At 43.3% G+C, this 27,478-nt stretch overlaps 1 protein-coding gene across 1 annotated transcript in view; it reads left to right on the top strand.

Moving 5' to 3' along the window:
* LOC134349374 (alpha-1B adrenergic receptor-like) overlaps window positions 1-25,621 on the top strand; it is a 65,147-nt gene extending 39,526 nt beyond the window's left edge. The window contains exon 2 of the mRNA XM_063053579.1: window positions 23,866-25,621. Coding sequence (XP_062909649.1) covers window positions 23,866-24,470 — 605 coding nt within the window. The 3' untranslated portion in view covers window positions 24,471-25,621. The remainder of the gene's footprint in view (window positions 1-23,865) is intronic.
* The last annotated feature ends 1,857 nt before the right edge of the window (window positions 25,622-27,478 follow it).

The following is a 27,478-nucleotide window of genomic DNA, read 5'->3' as shown; positions in this document are numbered from 1 at the left end:
AGGCATCATAATGCATGAAATTTAAAATACTTTCAGCTCCAGCTTGAAACTGGTTGGAAAGATGAGAGTTCAATGCCTGGATGTCTTTGAAGGCAATTAGTAATACATCCCTAGTACTGCTCTGACATTGGAGTTTAAAATACTGTTGTGGCAGATTACAATGAGAACAGCCTCGTGAAAACAAAAACCCCTCACCCTCTGTACTTCCTAGATTTCAGCTTGGAGAATTATTCACACAAGAGGTTCTGCAGATGCTGGAAATCTTGAGTAATACACACAAAATGCTGGAGGAAATTATCAAGTAAGGCAGCATCTATGGAGGGGACTAAATGGTCAATGTTCTTGATTGAAACCCATCACCAGGACTGGAAAGGAGGGAGGAAGAGGAAGCCAGAATAAAAAGGTTAGGGGAGGGCCGGTAGTACAAGCAGGCAGGCAGGTAAAACCAGGTGAAGGGGAAGATGGGTGGGTGGTGGAGGGGGAGTGACGTAAGAAGCTGGGAGGTGAAGAGGTGAAGAAGAGGGAATCTAATAGGAGAGGATAGTGGATCATGGAAGGAAGAGGAGCACCAGAAGGAGCTGATGAAGATAAGGGGTGAGGGGGGTACCAGAATGCGGAGCAGAAAAAGAGAGAAGGGAAGGGGGAGAAATTAGTGGAAGTTAGTGAAATCGATGTTCAGGCCATCAGGCTGGAGGCTACCCAAACAGAATATGTGGTGTTAACTCCCCCAACCTGCAGGTGGCAATAGAGTGGGTCTTGAACCAACATTTCAGGATGGCAATGGGAGCTGGAGTTGAACTGGGGTGGCCTCTGGCAAACAGAGCAAAGGTGCTCAATGAAGCTTTCACCCAATCTACTGTACATTGGGTCTCATCGATGTAGAGGAGGCCACCCCGGGAGCACTGGGTACAGTAGATGACCCTGACAGTCTTGCAGGTGAAATGTCATCCCACAGGGAAGGATTGTTTATGGCCTGAAAGGCAGTGAGGGAAGAGTTGTGGGGGCTGGTGTAGCACTTGCCGCTTGCAGGGATAAGTGCCTGGAGAAAGATCAGAGGGAAGGGACAAATGGACAAGGGAGTCATGTAGAGAACAATCCCTAAGAAAAATGGAGAGTGATGAGGGAAAAGGGAGTCACGTAGATAGCGATCCATTAGGAAAGTGGAGAATGCTGGGGGAGGGGGAATGGGAAGAGAAGTACTGGCAGGATCCCATTGAAGATGGTGGGAGTGCGGAGACTGATGTGCTGCATACAGAGTCTCATGGGATGGTAGATAACGACAAGGGGAACCCTATCCCTGTTAAGGTGACAGGAGAGTAGGGTGAGGCCAGATGTGTGGGAAATGGAAGCATCGGGTGACGGTAGCATCGATGCTAGAGGAAGGGAAACCCCGCTTTTTGAAGAAGGAAGACATCACAGTTGATCAGATGGATAGCTTTAATGTGCTGGGTGTCTGCTGTGACTCTTCCTCTGCCTGTGGTGCTGTGCAAAAGTATTGCAGCCCTCTGGTAAGCCTCAGGCCTGCTCAACTCGCTTTCGTCTAGGGGGAGCAGCCTTCGGCCCCGCCAAACTGGGTAGTTTGTGTGGATGCTGTGTGATGTACCCCAACATGCCAAATAACAGACAGTACACCATATGCGATTAAATGATTACACTTTATAACTCTTACTTTGACTATGTAGATAGTAAAGGAACAAAATAAGAACTGTTTAACTGTTTTAAAAAAAGAAAAATCACCATTATTATTAACCAGTTCGTGCACAGTACCGGGTTCCCTTTCCTCCAGTCGATGTCCTCTGAACTCTGAGTGGGACCACCGTTGGTGATCGACCAAGTGCTCTACTCGAATCTGTCTGTGTCTCCTCTCCTCGCCGAAGACCCTGGGCCTCAGACTCCCGCTCAGGGTGCGTCTCATTGCCCAGCTTACAGTATCGCGTCTCCTCCCTCTGTCCCCATCCGCCTTCTGCCCAAAGCCCACGAAAACAAAGCTTACAGACACACAAGAAAGAATAACATCTATCCCAATTGGTTAGCAAATGAATACGATTCTCATTATCAGTAATTATAACCCAAACAAGCTGCTAGAGAGAGAACCACTGTCTCAGCAGTTAACATCACAGAGAAGCCATTTTATTTTTAATATAACAAAGAAGCCATTTTATTAGCCTTAGCAATAACATAAAAGAAGAAACCCCTTACAGTATCAAAAGTACCAAATGTGGCCATGCATTGGTCAAGGTCGACCGTGGATATTGCGTGCAAGCTATCTACATCATTGGTGCAGTGCCAGCTGCGGATGATAAGACCAATATGAAAATGGCAGTCTCTGTTGTAAAGGTCGCATATGTTTAAGTGGTCTCAACTCTGCTAGAGATGCAGTGTTCCTTTCTCTGGGCCTCTTTATTTTTTGGAATTGTCCCTTGTCTGACTTAAGGTGTTTTTCCAGGATGCTTCTCCATCTGGTGCGGTCGGCTGTAAGTTCCTGCCAGGACTCAATGTCGGTGTCTCTACCTTTATGTCTCGCTTGCAAACGTCGTTGTAGCACAGTTGTGGGTGGCCAGCGGTTCTCTTCCCTGAAGCCAGCTTACCGTAGAGATACCCTTTGGGATGCGGACATCCTGCCTGCAGCAGACACAGCCCAGCCAGTGCAGCCTACACTGTCTGAGGAGGCTGTACATGCTGGGTAGGCTGGCACAAGGAAGAATCTTAGCAGTCAGTAGTCTGTCGTTCCAGGAGATACCCAAGATGTGACGAAGGCACCTTAAGTGGTGCTGAGCCTTCTCTCCTGGTTAGCATATGTTGTCGGGGTCTCACTGCTGTACAGCAGTGTGCTGGTGACACAAGCATTGTACTCTGCCATCGTTATTCTGTCTGAGAGTTTGGACTTCTCCCAGGCTCGCGTGATGAGGCAGGCAAGATCTGTTGCAGACTCGATGCACCTGTCGATTTCTGCATCCAAGGAGAGGTTGTCACTGATGATGGACCCCCGGTATGTAAACTGAAGAGCATCACCAGTTCGCAGTTATCGGTGGTAATGACTGGTGGTGCGTCCATGTCTTGTCCAAGACTTTTGTCTTTGTCAGCCTGATAATCAGGGCAAATTCCTTCTGAAGTAGCTGCAGAGTGTGGGTTGCAACTAATGCATCATCAGCAAATAACACAATTCTGAATATAGCCTTGCGCACTTTGGTTTTGGCTCTTAGGTGGGCAAGGTTAAAAAGCCTGCCGTCTGATCTAGTGCAGAGGTAGAACCCCTTTGTTTCACATCCACAGGTTCGGCAGCGTAGTAGATACGACAATGCGTTTGTTAATATGCATGTGTCAGCTAATTATTATTTCATTGTGATAGTATTTAACTCCATATTTGTCGTCATAGTGCTTGTCGAGACTTGGGCACAGAAACGCTTCGATGCCTACATTCCGCCTTGCCTGAGAAATTGGACTGTCAAGTCAACTGACTCTGAAGACTAGCAGTATTCATTTTATTCTTGGTTGTTCTTTTCAGTCGCAGTGTAGGCTTCATTTACCATTTGAGAGTTTTAGTTAACGGCCCTGTTTTGGCCTAGTGTTTACTGTTTTCTTTTCCCGTTAACACTGCTGGCATTAAAGTCTGTGGACTATCGACCTGCTTCAGGGCCATATCTGAACCTGGTGACACTCTGTTGCAGTGCCAAGTGTATACCTCAAGAGAAGGGTAAAGAAGATCCCGAAGAGCTTTGGGGTGAGAACACAGCCTTACTTAACGCCACTGTTTATGTCAAAGGGCTCTGAGGAGCTGTGCTGCACAGACCCCTTCATGTTGTTGTGGAAGGATTTGATCATGCTCTGTAGTATTGGCGACAGACTACCTTGAGGATCTGAAAGATCCAGCTCTGCTGGCCAAGTCAAATGCCTTGGTGAGATCAATAAATGCAACACAGAGGGGCTTTTTTTGTTCTTTGTACTTCTCCTGGAGTTGGCGGAGAGAGAAGATCATGTCCACAGTTGACCTCCCAGCACAGAAGCCACTCTGTGTCTCCGGGTAGACACGTTCAGCCAACCTCTGTAGGCGGACCAAGAAGAATCAGGCGAAGACTTTACCAACAACACTAAAGGGGAAGAGGCTTTTGTTTTTTTTTGTAGAAGGTAATGATCTTGGCGTCCATCATATCCTGTGGTACAGCTCCTTCCTGCCAGTCTTGACAGAGGAATTCATGCAGTGGTTGCAGTAGGTTAGTCATGCAGTGCTTGATAAGGTCTGGGGGAATTCCATCATTGCCTAGTACCTTCCCTGAGGCTAAGCTGCCAATGGCCTTGTTCAGCACCTCTAAGGTCAGCTCTGCATCCAGTGTTTCCATTGTCAGCAGGCTCACAATAGCGCCAGGGCTAAGGAGATCACAGTGTTCACTCTGGAGGAGAAGTCAGAGTAATCTACTATCTATCTCTCCATCTGTTTGCCCCTGTCTGTAGTTACCTTCCCATTAATGGACTTGAGGGGAGTTACCTTGCTCTGAGAGGGGCCGAAGGCTTTCTTGAAGCCATCATACATACCCCTGATATTGTCTGTCAGTGCCGCAGTCCAGGGGTCTTCACTAAACAGCATGTTGTCATAGCGCCTGGCAGTCTGCTGAAGTTCCTTCCTGCAACTGAGGGTCTTAGGTTCCTCTCAGTTGGTGAACGCTTACACTCAGCTAGGACAGGGCATTTGCGTTAAAGACAGGGGTCATCTCATTGGATTTGGCTTCAAACCAGTCATCTGTTTTCAAGGTATTCTTCCCAAAGGTAGCTAAGGCCGTGCTGTAGATGATATTCCACAGAGGTGGTATTCCATTTCTCTGTGACAGAGTTTCTAGCCTGTGGGTGCTCAGTTCTTTCTCAAAAATAGATTTTTTTTTTTGTTATTTCCAAATATACCAAATATTTGTAGAAATATCATAACAGCAAAAAAAATTAAATCAGCCTGCAAATAGTCTCTAGAAAACAAGAAAGGATGACATGTCTTCAACTTTCCAGGCATATGAAAGGTTCTTCATTGGAGCTGAACAAGGCTGTGTACTGAATAACATCAGGTCCTGTTGCTCTGCTAGCTTCTTGTGGCCTTTCATAGTTCAAAATTCCAAGGAATTTTATTATGAGAGTACATATCTATCACTACATGCAACCCAGAGATTCTTTTTCCTGTGGGCATACCTAGTAAAAATACAGAATAGTAACTATAACAGGATCAATGAAAGATCAAGTGGAGCATAGAAGACAACAAACTGCAAATGCAAGTATAAATAAATAGCAATAAATAACGAGAGCATGAAATAATAAGAGTCCTTAAAGTGAGATCATTAGTTGTAGGAACATCTCAATAGATGAGTGTAGTCATCCCCTGTAATTCAAGAACTTGATGGTTGAGGGGTAGTAACTATTCTTGAACCTGGTAGTACAAATCCTGAGGCACTTGTACTTTCTACCTGAAGGCAGCAGTGAGAAAAGAGCATGACCTGGGTGTTGAGGATCTTTGATAGATGCTGCTTTCCTATGGCAACGTTTCATGTAGATGTGCTCAATGGTAGGGAGGGCTTTACCAATGATGTATTGGGCCGAATCCATTATCTTTTGTAGGATTTTCCTTTCAAAGGCATTGGTGTTCCCATGCCAGACTGTAATGCAGCCAGTCAGCACACTTTCCACTACTCACCTATAGAAGTTTGCCAAAGTTTTTGATGTCATGACGAATCTCCAGTCTCCTGAGGAAGTCGAGGTGCTCTCGTGCTTTCTTTGCAATTACATTAATATGATGGGTTAAGGACAGGTTCTGAGATAGTAACGCCCAGGAATTTAAAGTTACTGACCCTCTCCACCTCTGATCCTCCAATGAAGACTGGCTCATGGACCTCTGCTTAGCAACTGATGCGATACTGTATTCTGAGGGTTCTCCTGAAATCCTTATGCTATTGAATACAGTCCATATAATATGCACTTGACGCTTTATCAATGATTTACTTTGATCAAATAAACCAGGTTGCAACTGAGTTATGGTATTATTTGATTTCTGTTTGCAAACTGCATTATGAGAAGTGGTTGTGTATTCAGACCATGAGCTACTGCCACTTACGTTGGGCAAGACTAATTGTAACTGATTCCTTTACTACATCGCTGTTAATATTTTGTGCTACTTAGATGCTACTTAGATAAATGTATTGTGACTGTAAACAGCTGCTATATTCCAACAAAATAATCTAATCAGCTGTTGGCATAACAGGCAATCTTTATTGTAAACCCAAGGACAAATCAGTGGTCTTTATTTGGACTTCAAACACTGCAGCAATCCAGAGTATATTGTTGCCTTCATATGGTGGTTTATTTAGATTCTTTCATTATGCATATATAGGCATGTCTGATTGTTCTACTTAATACATACCAGAAGAAGTGGAGGGAAGAATTAGTGACGGTGCATACTTCACTAAGACCTGCTTTGGTACTGCATGCTCAGTGTGAAAGTCAGCAGTTATATTTACACAAATGCTGTTGCGTGACTTCACTCGTAAAGCAAAAGCATTGACAAATGGAAACTTATCAATCTGATTGTTGGACCACAGCCTCTGTTACTAATCAAGTCGCTATTTTGTGTGGTGGGATGTGGAAAATGATGAACTTACAAACAGTAAAAAGTAATATTTAGACTTATGAGTTGTACTTTCTTTGAGTTGCTTCACAATACCCACCTCTGTTGATAAGGGATACTATTTCTAAAAAATACAACATCATTAAACCTTGTTAGAAATGCAAATTTCTATCACAGCTTTAAAAGTATAAAGAGATAAGGCATGCTGTCAATCATCTTTTTGCTGGTTTCTTTGGCCACAAAGATAGCATAGGATTTAAACTCATTGCTGGTTTGAATCAATCTGCGGGAATGTTTTTGCAACAGTTCACTTCATTATCAGAGAGTGTCCAAAGGTATTGTCCTAACTATTTACTTAATCTGTGTTTGTAGCAAACAGGCACGCAACATTAAAGAAACATAGCAATTAAATGATTCGATGCTTTGGATGTTATAAAGTAACATGTCTTCATTTTTATTAGTGGCTGTATATTTAGCTTGATGGAAGTAGACCTGTAAATTTCAGCTGTCCAGTAATGAATCATGTCAAGGATGCATTGTCTTTATTTATTGAGCAACTTGCACCTGAATATGACTTCAATTGTAACCAATTCTTCTCTACTGTGTGTTGCGGTGTGGAGAGTACAAGGTAGCTGAGCTGTTATAAAAACAAAAACTATGTCAATCAGTCTGACTTGCTAGCGCTACGTCTCTCTCAAAAAGCTGCTTCCCATCCTCAGCGCCTTCTGTTACGACTTCAGATCCCCTTTGCTTTGCAATGCCTGAGCTAGTAGCTGGGAATGATCAACTTATGGTGCATCTTCATCTTCACCCTTTTCTGACATTTCTGCTAATTGCTCCCTGCTGTAACTGACTGAGAGAAAGAAGGAACAAACTAGGGTTGCAGTGAGGAGAGGATAGAGACAGGGGAATCGATATTCCTGCTTATACCTGTATCCCGGAAGGAAGTGTGGGATGAAGGAAATTTTCAATATGAGAAGGTGTTTCAGCCCCATGATGGCCAATTCTCTGTCGTGACTGCTCATATTACAACAGCATCTTCTCAGTGCGAGGGCTTGATGCTGGTATGCTCGTCTTCCATCGGTTTGCTAATGTTGGAGGGATCTATCATAGCAACCGCATGTTATGGACTGTAGTCTACCTGACCCATTCCCTCATTCACATCCCTCACTAGTCTCCAGTTGCATTTTTGAGGTTTGCTTGTGGCTGTCCAGTAAGGTTGAACGTGATGATGAAACTTTAAGAACTTATAAAATACACTTAAGTAACTTCAAGTCAACTTTTGCTTTAATTTGAAATGGTAAATTTATTTAACATGCCTTCAAGTTATTGAGTAAAATTATTAAATAAAGAAGTCAAAACAAATTGCTTAACTATTCAGTGCAGTTTCGCAACCATATTCCAAAAGCAGCCATGCCTTGTGTAAAGCTCAGAGACCAGATGCTTGGGAGCTCTAGCTGGTCTCCAGTTTCCATTGACAGTGCAAGAAGTAGAAACCAAGGACAAACCGGTTCATGGTGGAGACCTTGTTGGTAGTCTTCAGCAGAACTGCTGGTGAAAAATAAGCACATAACAGATCATCGTGTTTGGCTGAATCTGGCAGCAGATGTTGATTGTGAAATGTGTGTCATGGTGCAGTGTTTGTGTTGGAGGGCTCTGAGGAGAGTATGGAGTCCTCATTGCTGGAGATAGTTGGACCTAAGGTGCATTGGGCATGTGTGCAATTGGTGGGAAATGATATTCGAAGGTGCATCAACTGATGACATAGAACATAGAATAGTACAGCACAGTACAGGCCCTTCAGCCCACAATGTTGTGCCGACCCTCAAACCCTGCCTCCCATATAATCCCCCAACTTAAATTCCTCCATATACCTATCTAGTAGTCTCTTAAACTTCACTAGTGTATCTGCCGCCACCACTGACTCAGGCAGTGCATTCCACGCACCAACCACTCTCTGAGTAAATAACCTTCCTCTAATATCCCCCTTGAATTTCCCACCCCTTACCTTAAAGCCATGTCCTCTTGTATTGAGCAGTGGTGCCCTGGGGAAGAGGCGCTGGCTATCCACTCTATCTATTCCTCTTATTAACTTGTACACCTCTATCATGTCTCCTCTCATCCTCCTTCTCTCCAAAGAGTAAAGCCCTAGCTCCCTTAATCTCTGATCAGAATGCATACTCTCTAAACCAGGCAGCATCCTGGTAGATCTCCTCTGTACCCTTTCCAATGCTTCCTATAGTGAGGCGACCAGAACTGGACACAGTACTGCAAGGGTGGCCTAACCAGAGTTTTATAGAGCTGCGTAATTACATCGCGACTCTTAAACTCTATCCCTCGACTTATGAAAGCTAACACCCCATAAGCTTTCTTAACTACTCTATCCACCTGTGAGGCAACTTTCAGGGATCTGTGGACATGTACCCCCAGATCCCTCTGCTCCTCCACACTACCAAGTATCCTGCCATTTACTTTGTACTCTGCCTTGGAGTTTGTCCTTCCAAAGTGTACCACCTCACACTTCTCCGGGTTGAACTCCATCTGCCACTTCTCAGCCCACTTCTGCATCCTGTCAATGTTTCTCTGCAATCTTTGACAATCCTCTACACTATCTACAACACCACCAACCTTTGTGTTGTCTGCAAACTTGCCAACCCACCCTTCTACCCCCACATCCAGGTTGTTAATAAAAATCACGAAAAGTACAGGTCCCAGAATAGATCCTTGTGGGACATCACTAGTCATAATCCTCCAATATGAATGTACTCCCTCCACCACGACCCTCTGCCTTCTACAGGCAAGCCAATTCTGAATCCACCTGGCCAAACTTCCCTGGATCCCATGCCTTCTGACTTTCTGAATAAGCCTACCGTGTGGAACATACAGCTGAGGTTGCTGTCCCTTTTCCAGCACAACATTTATTCGCTGGGATTTGGCTCCAGATATTTAGCAGAATTCTCCTCTCCCACTGGTTTTGCTGAGTGAGCCTGGAGAAACTCCTGGTACCTTACCAGACCCCATCCCCTCCCATCTGACGCACCTTCCCACCTCTTGTCCAACACTTCCATTATTACATCAGGAAAGCATAGTGCCTGTCCTCTCCCATACTGAGCCAAGACTGCAAGAATAAATTTCTTTCACTGTTACTCTTAAGCCATAGTGCACACCTGCTTTAAGGGGAAGAGTCTGACTTTATTTGTCATTTTAAATTCTCCTGGAGTTGAACTCTGATGATGCATTATTCAACCCAACTTCAAAATTTTAAGTTGGCTGGATGCTATAAATGTATTAATAAGAATACTGCTCAAAGGTTATTAAGTGTTCCTATCCCTCAAATGTCCATCAAGATCTCCATGCTGGGTACCAGTTCTGATGGTAGGGCAGTGACCTCTCTGTTACAGCACTAAACATCAGCCAGTACTTGGAGACCATGTTCAAATCTCCCTTAAGGGCAATGTGAGGTGTGACTTGAACTCATCACTGGGTAACCCAGATGTATTTACTCAGAGAGGATTATTGGTAGTGGCTTATTATTGTCATGCGTACCAAGACAGAGTGAAAAGCTTTAGTCTGGGTGTCATCCGGATAGATGATGCTATACATAAGTACATTAAATTAATAAAAAGAAAACAATGCAGAATATAGTATTACAACTACAGAGAAGGTGCATGCAGTTACAGTAAACAAATAAAGTGTAAGGACCATAAGAAGGTCCTTCCTTCCTTTGGGTCCACTTTGCGACTATCGGCCCATTGTAACACTAATCCTACACTAACCTATTTTATCTTCCCTCCCAGAATGCACCACTCACCAACATGCTCCGGTAATTTTACTGCGATCAACTAGACTGAATATTTTTGGGATGTGAGATGAAATTAGAGTGCCCAGTTGAAACCCATGGGGTCGCAACGTGCAAAGCCTCCGCAGTGACAGCAGCGGAGGTCAGGGTCAACCAGCACAGGCCGGGTTGATGGAGTTGTGAAGGAGCAGTTGTACCAGCCAGGCACTGTGCTCACCCTTATAGAGAAAAACAGAATAGAAACAGGCCCTTCAGACCAAAAAGGTCATCATTAGCAGTCGAGGAAATTCTTACCCTTCCTATGGAGAAATCCCTGTCAAATTAAAAGGTGGATGACTAAAATCTAAAGGAGTTAAGCAATTTTTGTATGCAAAACTGGTGCTGTGTGTATTTCTTGCACTGAACTGGGTAACCTGCCAAAGGTCCACTCTAAATCATGTGCAAATGTTTTGGCAGTGCATTTCCCGACAGCAGCAGTCCATAATGGTTGCACCTGCCACGTCATTGATGCATTGATCATTGGGTAGAGAGCTGGCTGTAGAGACACCCACCATTGCAACAGCATAAAGAGCTGCTGTGTAGATGAGGGAGAACAGGGATGCATAGCATGGTATTCTACCCGGGCGTTTGCAGACAACCTCAGCCTAAGGGTGTGACCTAGTTGTACAAGTAGGCTCAAGCCACTGATCAAGGGATAGCAGTCATCACATCAGATCACAAGTGATTGCAAAACAAGATGACAGGGGCTCAACATAAAGCGAGCACCCTCAACAAACGCTGAACAATGACACTGGGAAATGTTCTTTAAAAGACATCCATGCAATGCTGCAAATCTATTAATTGCCTTTGCATTCCTGAATCCTGTGATCTATTCTTCTGGGAATTTTTTAAAATTTTAATTTGAAGTTACTAGTGGAGGTGCTGTGTTGACTTCCATAACTGCAACTTATGGTGCCAGTGGAGGAAGTGTCTGAGATCCTGTAATCTTGAGCTGTGCCAATGTGAACCACTTTTGCCTGAGGCAAATTCCTTTTGGTCATCGACTAAACCAAAAACAATTTAATGAATGCAGAACTGCTTTTTGTGCACAAATCACCCATATATTTGAGCTAATGATTTCAATTTCTTGGCAGTATTATTTCATAGGACAGATTTAATACCATGAGATATAAGAGCAGAATTGGGCTATTTGGCCTATCAAGTCTACACCACCAATTCATCATGACTGATCCATTCTTATACATGAGAGTATGTGAACCACCTTCTCTTGCCAAAGGGCTTGTTGCTGTATTGTTCTATGTTATATCTATTTAAACCTAGCTGGTTTGTCTTCTTAAACTGAAGCCTTACATACGTTGCGTCAAAGTTTGAGAACAATAAGTTTACTAATAAGGAAAGTGATTAAGAATACACAGACATTCTGAAACCAGTGGTAACTGCAGCCCAGAAACTTATTTTAGACATTACATGACATCTGCATCGCTAATGGATTCTTCATAATAAAATATATAGATATACATAACATTATTGAGACTATCAGTGTGCTCCATTTATTTTTGGTCAATAGTGTGTTATAGCAAATACTGAGAGGTGAAATGTCATAAGTACTATTGGCATAGTTTTAATAGATAATACAGGAAGGTTGTGAAAATGATATTCTGGCATTAAATATCCAGATCTGTCCATTATGATGATCCGTCACAACCAACAGAGTTAAAATGCATTGGGGGAGAAATTTGTTTGCAGTCACTAGCACTCCACACACTGCTGTGGAGCTGCAGATTATGTTCAAATTTGAATTTCAGTTCTATAGACGTCCTTAACAATATCACTCACGATAACAAGTTTTCATGTGCCTGACTCCTGGAGTTCAGGCCCAATGGTATACTCAGGCCAGGAGAGAGCAGGGGAGGAAAAGGTTCAGGTGCAAGTGATTGAAGTAGAGGAGGTGAAGATTTAACATGATGGGAGAAATAGAAAGGAGAGATAAAAGACGAGAGCAGAGAATGATGATGGACAAGGAGATTTTGGATGTCCATCTGCACCTGTCAATGAAAGCCAACGTGCAGGTACAGCAAATAAAATCAGAATCAGAATCGTGTTTAATATCACCAGTATATGTCATAACACGCACAAAGTAGGAAAGTAGGAAACTTTGTCATATGGTGTGAGCAGAATTATCTGCAGCTTAATGTGAAAAAGACTCAGGAGCTGGTGGTAGACCTCAGGAGAGCTAAGGTACCGGTGACCCCTGTTTCCATCCAGGGGGTCAGTGTGGACATGGTGGAGGATTACAAATACCTGGGGATACGAATTGACAATAAACTGGACTGGTCAAAGAACACTGAGGCTATCTACAAGAAGGGTCAGAGCTGTCTCTATTTCCTAAGGAGACTGAGGTCCTTTAACATCTGCCGGACGATGCTGAGGATGTTCTACGAGTCTGTGGTGGCCAGTGCTGTCATGTTTGCTGTTGTGTGCTGGGGCAGCAGGCTGAGGGTAACAGACACCAACAGAATCAACAAACTCATTCGTAAGGCCAGTGATGTTGTGGGGATGGAACTGGACTCTCTCACGGTGGTGTCTGAAAAGAGGATGCTGTCTAAGTTGCATGCCATCTTGGTCAATGTCTCCCATCCACTACATAATGTACTGGGTGAGCACAGGAGTACATTCAGCCAGAGACTCATTCCACCGAGATGCAGCACAGAGCGTCATAGGAAGTCATTCCTGCCTGCGGCCATCAAACTTTACAACTCCTCCCTTGGAGGGTCAGACACCCTGAGCCAATAGGCTGGTCCTGGACTTATTTCATAATTTACTGGCATAATTTACATATTACTATTTAACTATTTATGGTTCTATTGCTATTTATTATTTATGGAGCAACTGTAACGAAAACCAACTTCCCCCGGGATTAATAAAGTATGACTATGACTATGACTATGACTAAAATGCTGGAGAAACTCTGCAGGCCAGGCAGCATCTATGGAAAAGAGTACAGTCGAGGTTTCAGGCCAAGACCTTTGAATGGGACTGGAGAAAAAAAGATGAGGAATCAGAGAAAGAAAGTTAGGGGAGGGACTACCATTCAGGGCCCCAAACAGTTCTTCCAGGTGAGATGACACTTGACTATCATGATGAGGCCACACTCAGGTTGGAGGAGCAACACTTTATATTCCATCTGAGTAGCCTCCAACCTGATGGCATGAAGATTGATTTCTTGAACTTCCAGTAATGCCCCCTCCCCTCCTTCATCTTTCCACATTCCCATTTCCCTCTCTCAACTTACCTGCTTACCTGCCCATCACTTACCTCTGGTGTTCCTCCCCCTTTTCTTTCTTCCATGGTCTTCTGCCCTCTCCGATCAGATTCCCCTTTCTCCAGCCCAGTATCTCTTCCACCAATCAAATTCCCAGCTCCTTACTTCACCCTCCTCCCCTGCCCCCCTCCCCCCCAGTTTCACATATCACCTTATGATTCTTTGTCCCCTTCCCCCACACTCTCACTCTAACTCCTCATCTTTTTTCCCAGTCCTGATGAAGAGTCTTGGCCCAAAACGTTGACTGTGTACTCTTTTTCATAGATGCTGCCTGGCCTGCTGAGTTCCTCCAACATTTTGTGTGTGTTGCTTGGATATCTGGCGTTTGTAGATTTTCTCTTGTTTAGCATATATCGTGAAATGTGGCAGCAGTACGATGGAATACATGATAAATGTAGAAAAAAACTGAATTACGGTAGGTATATATATGTATATTAAATAGTTAAATTAAGATAAGTAATGCAAAAACAGAAATTTAAAAAATAAAGTAGTGAGGTAGTGTTCATGGGTTCAATGTCCACTTAGCAATCGGGTGGCAGAGGGGAAGAAGCTGTTCCTGAATCACTGAGTGTGTGCCTTCAGGCTTCTGTACCTCCTGCCTGATGGTAACAATGAGAAGAGGGCATGCCCTGGGTGCTGGAGGTCCTTGATGATGGAAGCCACTTTTCTGAGGCACTGTTCCTTGAAGATGTCTTGGATATTATGGAGGCGAGTACCCATGACGGAGCTGGCTAATTTTCCAACACTGCAGCTTACTTCGCTTGGTGATGCAGCCAGTCAGAATGCTCTGCATGGTACATCTGTAGAAGTTTCTGAGTGTTTTAGGTGACAAACCAAATCTCCTCAAACTCCTGATGAAATCTAACCACTGTCTTGCCTTCTTCATAGCTGTATTGATATTTCGAGACCAGGTTAGATCCTCAGATATATTGACACCCAGGAACTTGAAATTGCTCACTCTCTCCACTTCTGATCCCTCTATAAACTGAATAGTATGTTAATCTTTATTACAAGAGATTTTGCCTGCAGGAACAAGGATATCTCACTACAATTCTACAGAGCCTAGGTGAGAGGACATCTGGAGTAATGTGTGCAGTAGTTGTATCCTTACCTAAGAAAAGATATGGTCACCATAGAGAGAGTGCAACAAATTTACTTCTTCAGCGATTTGATCGGGGCACAACTGCGCAAGCGCGTGGACATCAGCCAGTGAGAACAGCGAGAAGAGTTTAAAAGGAGACAGCCTTATACAGCAGGCGACAGTGTAGAGGGAGACAAAGTAGGAAGGCTTTGGCTCAATGGGTCAAGGCGAGGTAGGTTGCCTGAGTGGAATACAGACAGGAAGTACGTGTGTGAGGCCGGTTTTCTGTTTTCGGTGTCAGATGTGGGAAGTCCTGGAGACTCCCAGCCTCCCGGACGGCCACATCTGCGCCAGGTGCATCGAGCTGCAGCTCCTTAGGGACCGTGTAAGGGAACTGGAGAGGCAGCTCGATGACCTTCGTCTGGTCAGGGAGAGTGAGGAGGTGATAGAGAGGAGCTATAGGCAGGGAGTCACACCGGGCCCTGGGGAGACAGATAAGTGGGTAACAGTCAGGAGAGGGAAGGGCAGGAGTCAGAGGCTAGAGAGTACCCCAGTGGCTGTACCCTTGACAATAAGTAGTCCTGCTTCAGCACTGCTGGCGGGGACAGCCTCAGTACTTGGAGCTATAATGTTGTGGCGATTACAGAGACTTGAATGGCTCAGGGACAGCAATGGTTACTTCGAGTGCCAGGTTTTAGATGTTTCAGAAAGGACAGGGAGGGAGGCAAAAGGGGTGGGGGCATGGCACTATTGATCAGAGATAGTGTCACGGCTGCAGAAATGGAGGAAGTCATGGAGGGATTGTCTACTGAGTCTCTGTGGGTGGAAATTAGAAACAAGAAGGGCTTAATAACTCTACTGGGTATTTTTCATAGACCACCAAATAGTAACAGGGACACCGAGGAGTAGATAAGGAGACAGATTCTGGAAAGGTGTAATAATAATAAGGTTGTCGTGGTGGGAGATCTTGATTTCCCAAATATTGATTGGCATGTCCCTAGAGCGAGGGGTTTAGATGGGGTGGAGTTTGTTAGGTGTGTTCAAGAAAGTTTCTTGACACAATATGTAGATAAGCCGAGAAGAGGAGTGGCTGTACTTGATCTGGTATTGGCAAGTGAACCTGGTCAGGTGTCAGATCTCTCAGTGGGAGAGCATTTTGGAGATAGTGATCATAATTCTATTTCCTTTACCATAGCATTGGAGGGGGATAGGAACAGACAAGTTAGAAAGCGTTTAATTGTAGTAAGGGGAAATATGGGGCTATCAGGTAGGAACTTGGAAGCATAAATTAGAAACAGATGTTCTCAGGGAATTGTACAGAAGAAGTGTGGCAAATGTTCAGGAGATATTTGTGTGGTGTTCTGCATAGGCACGTTCCAATGAGACAGAGAAAGGATGGTAGGGTACAGGAGCCCTGGTGTACAAAGGCTGTTGTAAATCTAGTCAAGAAGAAAAAAAGAGCTTACAAAAGGTTCAAAAAGCTAGGTAACAATAGAGATCTAAAAGATTATAAGGCTAGCAGGAAGGAGATCAAGAAAGAAATTAGGAGAGCTGGAAGGGGCCATGAGAAGGCCTTGGTGGACAGAATTAAGGAAAACCCGAATGCATTCTACAAGTATGTGAAGAGCAAGAGGATAAGGCCTGAGAGAATAGGACCAATCAAGTGTGAGAGTGGAAAAGTGTGTATGGAACCAGAGGAGATAGCAGAGGTATTTAATGAATACTTTGCTTCAGTATTCACTACAGAAAAGGATCTTTGTGATTGTAGGGATGACTTACAGCGGACTGAAAAGCTTGAGCATGTAGATATTAAGAAAGAGAATGTGCAGGAGCTTTTGGAAAGCGTCAAGTTGGATAAGTCATTGGGACCGGACGAGATGTACCCCAGGCTACTGTGGGAGGCGAGGGAGGAGATTGCTGAGCGTCTGGCAATGATCTTTACATTATAAATGGGGACGGGAGAGGTTCCGGAGGATTGGAGGGTTACGGATGTTGTTCCATTATCCAAGAAAGGGAGTAGAGATAGGCCAGGAAATTATAGACCAGTGAGTCTTACTTCAGTGGTTGGTAAGTTGATGGAGAAGATTGTGAGAGGCAGGATTTATGAACATTTGGAGAGGCATAATATGATTAGGAATAGTCAGCATGGCTTTGTGAAAGGCACATCATGCCTTATGAACCTGATTGAATTTTTTGAGGATGTGACTGAACACATTGATGATGGTAGAGCAGTAGATGTAGCGTATATGGATTTCAGCAAGGCATTTGACAAGGTATCCCATGCAAGGCTTATTGAGAAAGTAAGGAGGCATGGGATCCAAGGGGAAATTGTTTTGTGAATCCAGAACTGGCTTGCCCACAAAAGGCAAAGAGTGGTTGTAGATGGGTTATATTCTGCATGGAGGTTGGTGACCAGTGGTGTGCCTCAGGGATCTGTTCTGGGACCCCTACTCTTCATGATTTTTATAAATGACCTGGATGAATAAGTGGAGGGATGGGTTAGTAAATTTGCTGATGGCACAAAGTTTGGAGGTGTTATGGATAGTATGGAGGGCTGTCAGTAGTTACAGCAGGACATTGACAGGATGCAAAAATGGGCTGAGAAGTGGCAGATAGAGTTCAACCCAAATAAGTGTTAGATGGTTCATTTTGGAAGGTCACATATGATGACAGAATATAGTATTAATGGTAAGACTCTTGGCAGTGCAGAGGATCAGAGGGAACTTGGGGCCCGAGTCCATAGGACACTCAAAGCTGCTGCGCAGTTTGACTCTGTGGTTAAGAAAGCATATGGTGCATTGGCCTTCATCAATCATGGGACTGAGATTAGGAGCTGAGAGGTAATGTTGCAGCTATTTAGCAATCTGGTCAGACCTCACTTGGAGTACTGTGCTCAGTTCTGGTCACCTCACTACAGGAAGGACATGGAAACCATAGAAAGGGTGCAGAGGAGATTTACAAGGATGTTGCCTGGATTGGGGAGCATGCCTTATAAGAATAGGTTGAGTGAACTCGGCCTTTTCTCCTTGGAGCAACGGAGGATGAGAGGTGACCTGAAGATGATGAGAGGCATTGATCTTGTGGATAGTTGGAGGCTTTTTCCCAGGGTTGAAATGGCTAGCACGAGAGGGCACAGTTTTAAGATGCTTGGAAGTAGGTACAGAGGAGATGTCAGGGGTAAGTTTTTAATGCAGAGAGAAGTGAGTGCGTGGAATGGGCTGCCGACGATGGTGGTGGAGGCGGATATGATAGGGTCTTTTAAGAGACTCCTGGACAGGTATATGGAGCTCAGAAAAATAAAGGGCTATGTGTAACCCTGGGTAATTTCTCAGGTAAGGACATGTTTGGCACAGTTTTGCAGGCCAAAGGGCCTGTATTGTGCTGTAGGTTTTCTATGTTTCTAAACATTCATTGGATTGATTCTTGGCATGACAGAATTGTCAAGGGAGGAGATACTGGGTCAACAGGCCAACAGAGTTTGGAAGAATGGGAGAAGATATCTTTGGAATATACAAAATTCTGACAGGGAATGTTAGATTGGATGGAGGGAGGATGATTCCCCTGGCTGAGATGGGGAGATAGTTGGAGAGGGGAGGGAGACTAGAACCAAACATCACCTTTTAAGATATGAATTTATATTTACATTGTTTAGGAAGAGCAGTAGGATAAACCAGGTAATAAGAGGCCCATAAACCTTATAGAGAAATTAATGGAGAAAATTCCAAGGGATGGAATTTAAGTATACTCAGAGAGGCAGAGACTGATTATGAATAGCCAGCAGGGCTCATTAATTTAACTGAATTTTTTGAGGAAGTAACATAGAAAATAGGACAGTACAGCACAGGATCAGGCCCACGGTGTTGCAGCAAACTAATTGAAGTATTAATTAAAAGCCTAACTAAACTAATCACTTCTGCCTACACAAGGTTCATACCCCTCCAGTCTCGGTACATTCATGTGCTCCTCTGAGAGTTTCTTGAACACCTCCATCATATTCGCCTCCATCACCACTCCTAGCAACATGTCCAGGCACCCACGACGGTCTGTGTAAAATAACTGCCGTGCACAGCTCTTTTGAATTTACTCCCTCTCAACTTAAATTCCAACCTTGGGAGAAAGATACCAGCTGGCTTCCGCATCTTCAGAGTAAATAGGCCAGGTCTAGCTCACCTCTCCTTATAGCACATGTCGTTTAATCCAGAAAGCATCTCGTAAACCTCTTCTACACCCCCTCCAAAGCTCAAGATTGTCCAATAACGCGGCGACCAAATTAAATATAATACTCTAATCAACATAACCAGAGTTTTATAAACTGTAAAGTAACTTTCTGACTCCTCACTAGTAAAGGCAAGCAAACTATATGCCTCATTTACCATCTTATCAACCTGTAGTAGTCACTTTCAGGAAGTTATGGGCTTGGTCCCCAACTTCCCTCTGCACATCAAAGCTTAAGGATCTTGCCATTAGTAGAACACTATCCTTTTACACTTGACATCTTAAACTGCAACACTTAACATTTAGCAGTGTTAAACTCCACCTGCCATTACTTTTCCCATATCTGCATCTGATTTAAATCCACTGTAACATTTGGCAGTCTTCTCTGCCATCCACATGACCAATCTTCATATCCTCTGTAAACACAGTAAACCACCCATCTATGTTTACATTCAGGTCATTTACATTACAAATAGCAGAGACTCCTGTGAAACACCACTAGTCACAGACTTCCAGTCAGAATGTGTCTCATTGACTATTACTCTCTGTTTTCAATGAATGAGATAATTCTAAATCCAAACTGCCATTCATCGTGAACTCTATGCGTCTTAGTCTTCTGAATGACCCTCACATGAGGGACCTTGCTCAATGCTTTACTAAAATTTATGTAGACAGTGCCCATAGCTGACCGGAAGTGCACTGAGAGCGGTAAGCGTAAAGGAGTTAGGGGCTTGCTGTTCTGGTTAACAACGGATGGTGCAATCCTGGTCATATTACGATGGAGGAACGTGTTTGTAGAACGGATATTGAACTTTTTACTGTTGGACTCATGCCATATTCCACCAAGATACAACACTGGGCGTCACGGGAGGTTGTTTCTGCCTGTGGCCATCGAACTTTGCAGTTCCTCCCGTGGAGGGTCAGACACCGTGAGCCAATAGGCTGGTCCTGGACTTATTTCCATCTGGCATAGTTTGCATATTGTTTGTGGTTTTTGTATTGCTATATTTATACTCTATTCTTGGTTGGTGTAGCTGTAACGAAACCCAATTTCCCTCGGGATGAATAAAGTATATCTATCTATCTATCTAGCTCATCTTCATTACTTCCTCTAAAATCTCAATCAAGTTAGTAAGACATGACCTGCTGTGTACAAAGCCAAGCTGACTGCCCCTGGTTTTCCAAATGCTCAGAAATCTTCGCCCCAAGAAGCCTAGAAATCTGGGAAAAAGATACCAGCTGTCTATCATATCTATGCCGCTCATAATCTTATAAGATTCTATCAGGTCTCCCCTCAATCTCTGCCACGCCAGAGAACACAACCCAAGTTTGTCCAACCTCTCCTTTTATTACATGCCCTCTAATCAAGGCAGAAGCCTAATAAGCATCTTCTGCACCCTCTCCAAAGCCTCCACATCCCTCCTCTAATAGGGCAAACAGAACTGAAAGCAATAGTCCAAATGCAGCCTCTCCAAAGCTTCCACATCCTTCCTATAATACAGACAGAATTGAGTACAATAGTCAATAGATCTTTGTTAGGCTGCAACATAACTTTCTCACTCCTGAACTCAGTGCCTTAACTAACAAAGACAAGCACACCATACATCTTCTTTACCACACTATCAACCTCTGTTGACACCTTTAGGGAACAATGGGCTTAGACTTTAATACCCCTCTGTATATTAACACTGCTTAGAGTCTTACCATTAACTGCATACTGTCCCTTTACATTTGATCTCCCAAGGTGCAATATCTCATACTCGCTCTGATTAAACTCTGCCATTCTCTGTTCATATCTCCTACTGATCCATATCCCACTATATCCTTTGGCAATCTACACTATGCACAATGCCACCAAGATCCCACAAGAGGCCTGGAAGAGAGAAAAAGAATCACATTTCTCTGGCTCTTTTCAGGATGTCCCAAATTGCATAAGAGACCCAATAAATAATTTTGAAATGGAGCCATATGGCAATGGAGCAAAAGGAGTGGTCCATTTGTTAATGCAGACTTGCACGAACAGTCATGTGTCAATGATTAATCATCAGAAATGTTGAGTGGAGAATAAATATTGATCAGAACTCTGCGATGACTCCTGTGCAATTGTACATAATAGCTTCACATGGTTTTCCGTGTCATCGAAAGTCAGGAGACAGATCCTTGATTGAACATGCCTTTGAAGAGACAGCACCTCAGACCCTGTAGAAATCCCATCACGACTGCATAGCAGCATCAACCTGGACTTTTAGATTAGATTATGAGGACACACAGTCCTCTTTTATTGTCATTTAGTAATGCATGCATTAAGAAATGATACATTATTTCCTCCGGTGTGATATCACAAAAACACAGGACAGACCAAGACTGAAAAACTAACAAAACCACATAATTATAACATATAGTTACAACAGTGCAACAATACCATAACTTGATGAAGAACAGTCCATGGTCACAGTAAAAAAGTTCAAAGTCTTTCGAATGTCCCACATCTCACACAGACGGGAGAAGGAAGAAAACTCTCCCTGTCATGCCCGACCACAGTCCGACTCTGAGTCGTCCGAAAACTTCGAGCTCCGATCAGCTCTCCGACACTGAATACCGAGCACCATCTCTATCCGAACGTTTCGACCTCAGCATCAGTCACCAGCAGCAGGCAAGGTCGGAGAATTTGAGGCCTACCCTCTGGAGATTGGAGATTCTCGATCGCACAGTAACAACAGCAGCAAACCAGGCATTTCAGAAATTTCTCCAGATGTTCCTCTGCTTCTCACGTCTGTCTTCATCAAATCAGAATTGCCCACAGCCCCTATTTAACAGATATGATATCATTTCACTGGAGAGCTGCGCGCGCTGCGTCGCACTGCCATCTTCTCCTCCCGATTTTGGGCTGAAAACTCAGAAAATATGAAACAAAGATCCCTCTTACTCTCAAGGGAAGCACAAAGCAATAGAAAATCACAGTCACAGGCCTGCCTTCTGGAGCACAGTTTGAGGTGGGGGGAGTAATTAATAGTATCTACAGGAAAATTCATAAGAGAGATCAGGACATTGAGCAAGGAATGTAGCTGAGCTGCAGTTTGCATTGACACCTAGTGGCTTTATTTGGAATTGGAAAATGACTTGAATCAAAAATTTAATTGCTGTAATAATGAACTTCTCACTGACCATTACCAAGACAAGTACTTGGTGAAACTGTCGTCCAATGTCATAGCAGGTATGGTAGGTGTGTGCTGATGCCATTAAAATGGGTGTTACATAAGCAAAGCAACACCCATAAAATGCTGAAAGAACTCAGCAGGTCACGCAGCATCTGTGGAAATGAATAAACAGTTGATGTTTCGGGCGAGACCCTTCATCAGGACTGGAAATGAAAGGGGAAGATGCCAAAACAAAAAGGTGGGGAGGGGGAAAGGATAACTCAAAGGTGATAGGTGAAGCCAAGTGGGTAGATAAAGATAAAGGGCTGGAGAGGAAGGAATCCGAAAGGAGAGGAGAGAGGACCAAAGGAGTCAGGGGCCCAGCAGGAGGTGATAGGCAGGCCAGAAGAGGTAAGAGACCAGGGTGGAGAATAAAAAAAAGGGGGGGGGATTATTTTTAACCAGAAGGAGAGATCAATATTCATGCCATCAGGTTGGAGGCCACCCAGACTTAATATAAGGTATTTCTCCTCCACCCTGAGGATGGCCTCATTATGGTACAAGAGGAATTTAGGGACTGACATGTCAGATCGGGAATAAGAATTGGAATTTAAATGTTTGGCCACGAGGAAATTCTGATTCTGGCAGATGGAGCATAGATGCTCGACGAAGGGGTCCCTAGATTTACAATGGGTCTCACCAGTGTAGAGGCTGCTGCACCATACACGATAGACAACCCCCAGCACATTTGTAGGTGAAGTGTTGCCTCACCTGGGAGGACTGTTTGGGGCCATGAATGGAGATGAGAGAGGAGGTGAATGGGCAGGTGTAGCATTTAGGATGCTTGCAGGGATAAGTACCGGGAGGGAGATCCAAAGTGAAATCAAATTTCTACAAATTGGTCTAAATTCATAGATTTACAGCTGTGCCATATTCTTTCCATTTCTTGATGACCGACTTAACTGTAATCCAAGGGATATTCAGACACTTGGAAATTTTCCTGTATGGATCTCCTGACTTGTGCTTTTCAATAAGCTTTTCATTGAGTTGCTTGGAATACTCTTTTGTCTTCATGGTGTAGTTTTTGCCAGGATATTGACTCACTAGCAGTTAGATCTTCCAGATACAGGTGTGTTTTAACTACAATCAATTGAAACACCTTGACTGCACACAGGCAATTTCCATTTAACTAATTATGTGACTTCGAAAACCAATTGGCTGCACCAGAGATGAATTGGTGTGTCTTACTAAAGGGGGTAAATACTTACGCAATCAATTATTTAGTGTTTTATATTTGTAATTAATTTAGATCACTTTGAATCTGTTTTCATTTTGACACGAGTCTTTTTCTGTTGATCGATGTCAAAGAAAAGCCAAATTAAATCCACTGTGATTCTGAGATTCAATGTTGTAAAACAATAAAACATGAAAACTTCATGTCTTTAATAATAAACTTGTCTACATATAGGAAGAAGTTTCCAAGTTTCAAACAGAGAAGAGTGGAGCACTTACAGTTTTAGGCTCTTCAGGAAAAAAAGTGAATTCCTTTCATAGATTTAACTAAGAAAGGCCACTTTTTCTTTTTGAAAAAAAGCTTAGCATTATACGGAAAGAGGATAACACTGTTGTCTAAGTATTAGCATAATTATTATTCTTTATTGATTTGTTGATTTTCAAAAACATGAATTTAACTTCTGTGAACTTTGTCTTTCACAGGTTCATTCTTTCCCTCGTTGAAACCAACAGAAACTGTCTTTAAAGTAGTATTTTGGCTAGGGTACTCGAACAGTTGTGTAAACCCCATAATTTACTCTTGCTCCAGTAAAGAGTTCAAAAGAGCTTTTATCCGAATCCTGAAGTGTCAGTGCCACCGCAGAAAGCGACCGGTCTGGCAGGTTTACAATTACAACTGGAAGATGAGTTCTCTCGACCAGCAGCGAAAAGACTCGATGGATAATGGCTCTTTTATTTTCAGTGTCAATGACAGAAGGTCGTCGCTGTCCCACAATGAGAAGAACAAGCAGCCGAACATGGAAATGTGCAGCCTGCAAGGCTGGAGGCTGTTGCCGTCCCTTCGCCGCTCTTCCTTACAGTCCAATGGATCAAAAGAAAACTACAAGTTTCCTGGAAAGACTATCAATGGGGAATATGGTGTTTGTGCTAATTCGATCGTACCCACTAAGAAAACCACAACTTTTGGGTGTTTTACAACAAATTCTGAGGAATTTCAAAACAGCGTTCCTATTAAAAAGGACTCAACATGCTCCAGAAACAATTATTTAGACAAGAACCAAGACTTTCATTGCAATGTCTTGTTGTGAAGTGCTATTTTGTTGTAATGCTGTAATGTTTACAGAAATATCAATGCACATAATATTATAATTGCTATTTTTCTATTCACTTCTGTATGTGTGATAACTTATTGTTTCAGATGTATATTATGTTATTATGAAAATGTCATATCCTCAGGAAAAAGTCTGCTACCTAGAATGCACAATTCACACTACACTAAAAATGTTTTGTTTGCATTTATAGGATCACTGATTTGGGAACTGCTTAAGTTTATGTTAGATGAAAGATTGTCTCACATAAAAATGTTTCCTTGAAAATAAAAAAAATAAGCCAATTAGGAATGTTTGCTGGGGTAGGATGTATGAAACAAATGACTTTTGCAGAGAGGGTGACTAAATAGTGTTTTACATAAAATACCTCTGTGTTATAGGATTCTGCAGGCTTGTAAAGTTGTATGGCCAGTTTCATAGTAAAACACACAAAATGCCAGAGAAACTCCATAAGGTCAGTCAGCATTTATGGAAAGGAATAAAGAGTCAATGTTTCAAGCCGAGACCATTCATCAGGACTAGTTTAAAATTCCATTCACTCCTGCCAAACTAGTTTAAGTTTCCCCAGAAGTAATACAATTTAATGTTGGAAGAGAGGACAAGGCACTGGCTCACCCTGGGTTGGCTGCTGATTGTTAATAGCAGAAACTGGAGAGTTGGGTTGGAGCAACGCACATCAAAGTTGCTGGTGAACACAGCAGGCCAGGCAGCATCTCTAGGAAGAGGTACAGTCGACGCTTCAGGCCGAGACCCTTCGTCAGGACTGCTGATTGTTAATAGCAGAAACTGGAGAGTTGGGTTGGCTGCTGATTGTTAATAGCAGAAATTGGACTGTTGGGTTGGAGCAACGCATATCAAAGTTGCTGGTGAACACAGCAGGCCAGGCAGCATCTCCAGGAAGAGGTACAGTCGACGCTTCAGGCCGAGACCCTTCGTCAGGACTGCTGATTGTTAATAGCAGAAACTGGAGAGTTGGGTTGGCTGCTGATTGTTAATAGCAGAAACTGGAGAGTTGGGTTGGCTGCTGATTGTTAATAGCAGAAACTGGAGGGAGGGCTCATATGATGGAATGGACAGACAAAGAAGGGGAGGATTCATGATAAAATTGTAACAATAGATTTTTCTTTTATAACCGGTCATTTTTACCTAAGATTTCATAATAATAAAGTCTGGTAAGCCCTATTGCTAATGCAATGCGCTTACTCAATGAAAGTCTTTAAATAAAAACTTCAAAAAGTAGTGTTCTTCCAGTTTTACATAGAAACATAGAAACATAGAAAATAGGTGCAGGAGTAGGACATTCGGCCCTTCGAGCCTGCACCGCCATTTATTATGATCATGGCTGATCATCCAACTCAGAACCCCGCCCCAGCCTTCCCTCCATACCCCCTGACCCCCGTAGCCACAAGGGCCATATCTAACTCCCTCTTAAATATAGCCAATAAACTGGCCTTAACTGTTTCCTGTGGCAGAGAATTCCACAGATTCACCACTCTCTGTGTGAAGAAGTTTTTCCTAATCTCAGTCCTAAAAGGCTTCCCCTCTATCCTCAAACTGTGGCCCCTCGTTCTGGACTTCCCCAACATCGGGAACAATCTTCCTGCATCTAGCCTGTCCAATCCCTTTAGGATTTTATATGTTTCAATCAGATCCCCCCCTCAATCTTCTAAATTCCAACGAGTACAAGCCCAGTTCATCCAGTCTTTCTTCATATGAAAGTCCTGCCATCCCAGGAATCAATCTGGTGAACCTTCTTTGTATTCCCTCTATGGCAAGGATGTTTTTCCTCAGATTAGGGGACCAAAACTGCACACAATACTCCAGGTGTGGTCTCACCAAGGCCTTGTACAACTGCAGTAGTACCTCCCTGCTCCTGTACTCGAATCCTCTCGCTATAAATGCCAGCATACCATTCGCCTTTTTCACCGCCTGCTGTACCTGCATGCTCACTTTCAATGACTGGTGTATAATGACACCCAGGTCTCGTTGCACCTTCCCTTTTCCTAATCGGCCACCATTCAGATAATAATCTGTTTTCCTATTTTTGCCACCAAAGTGGATAACTTCACATTTATCCACATTAAATTGCATCTGCCATGAATTTGCCCACTCACCCAACCTATCCAAGTCACCCTGCCTCCTCTTACCATCCTCCTCACAGCTAACACTGCCACCCAGCTTCGTGTCATCCGCAAACTTGGAGATGCTGCATTTAATTCCCTCATCCAAGTCATTAATATATATTGTAAACAACTGGGGTCCCAGCACTGAGCCTTGCGGTACCCCACTAGTCACCGCCTGCCATTCTGAAAAGGTCCCGTTTATTCCCACTCTTTGCTTCCTGTCTGCTAACCAATTCTCCACCCACATCGATACCTTATCCCCAATACCGTGTGCTTTAAGTTTGCACACTAATCTCCTGTGTGGGACCTTGTCAAAAGCCTTTTGAAAATCCAATTATACCACATCCACTGGTTCTCCCCTATCCACTCTACTAGTTACATCCTCAAAAAATTCTATGAGATTCGTCAGACATGATTTTCCTTTCACAAATCCTTGCTGACTTTGTCCGATGATTTCACCGCTTTCCAAATGCAGTTTTATTTACAAACGTAATTGCTGGTGTCTTCTAATTGTCAACACAACAAGATTAATGAAGAAGAGGCAAGTTCGTGAAGAAAAATGTTGATAAATCACAACCTGGCAAATCAACATATGGTTTGTAAAGTTAAAGTTTTAGTACAAGCTCATCTTGGGGCAAAAATGTGTGAAAAATATCCCTCCGGCAATGTGCACTCCTACAAGCTGAATACTAGGTAACAGTGGTTGCTCTGTTCAAGCCATCTAATCTACTGATTTCTCTAAAGCTGACATTACATCAATGCAAAACCACAGTCAATTACAATAAGTTCAATGTTCCATTCCCAGGTAATCACATGCAAAGTACATTATCATAAACAAAAAAGATTCTGCAGATTACATTTACA

The sequence above is a fragment of the Mobula hypostoma genome, chromosome 7 (assembly GCF_963921235.1).
Source record: "Mobula hypostoma chromosome 7, sMobHyp1.1, whole genome shotgun sequence".
NCBI lineage: Eukaryota > Metazoa > Chordata > Chondrichthyes > Myliobatiformes > Myliobatidae > Mobula > Mobula hypostoma.
The sequence above is the reverse complement of the archived record's forward strand: the minus strand, read 5'-3'. Positions and strand labels throughout refer to the sequence as shown.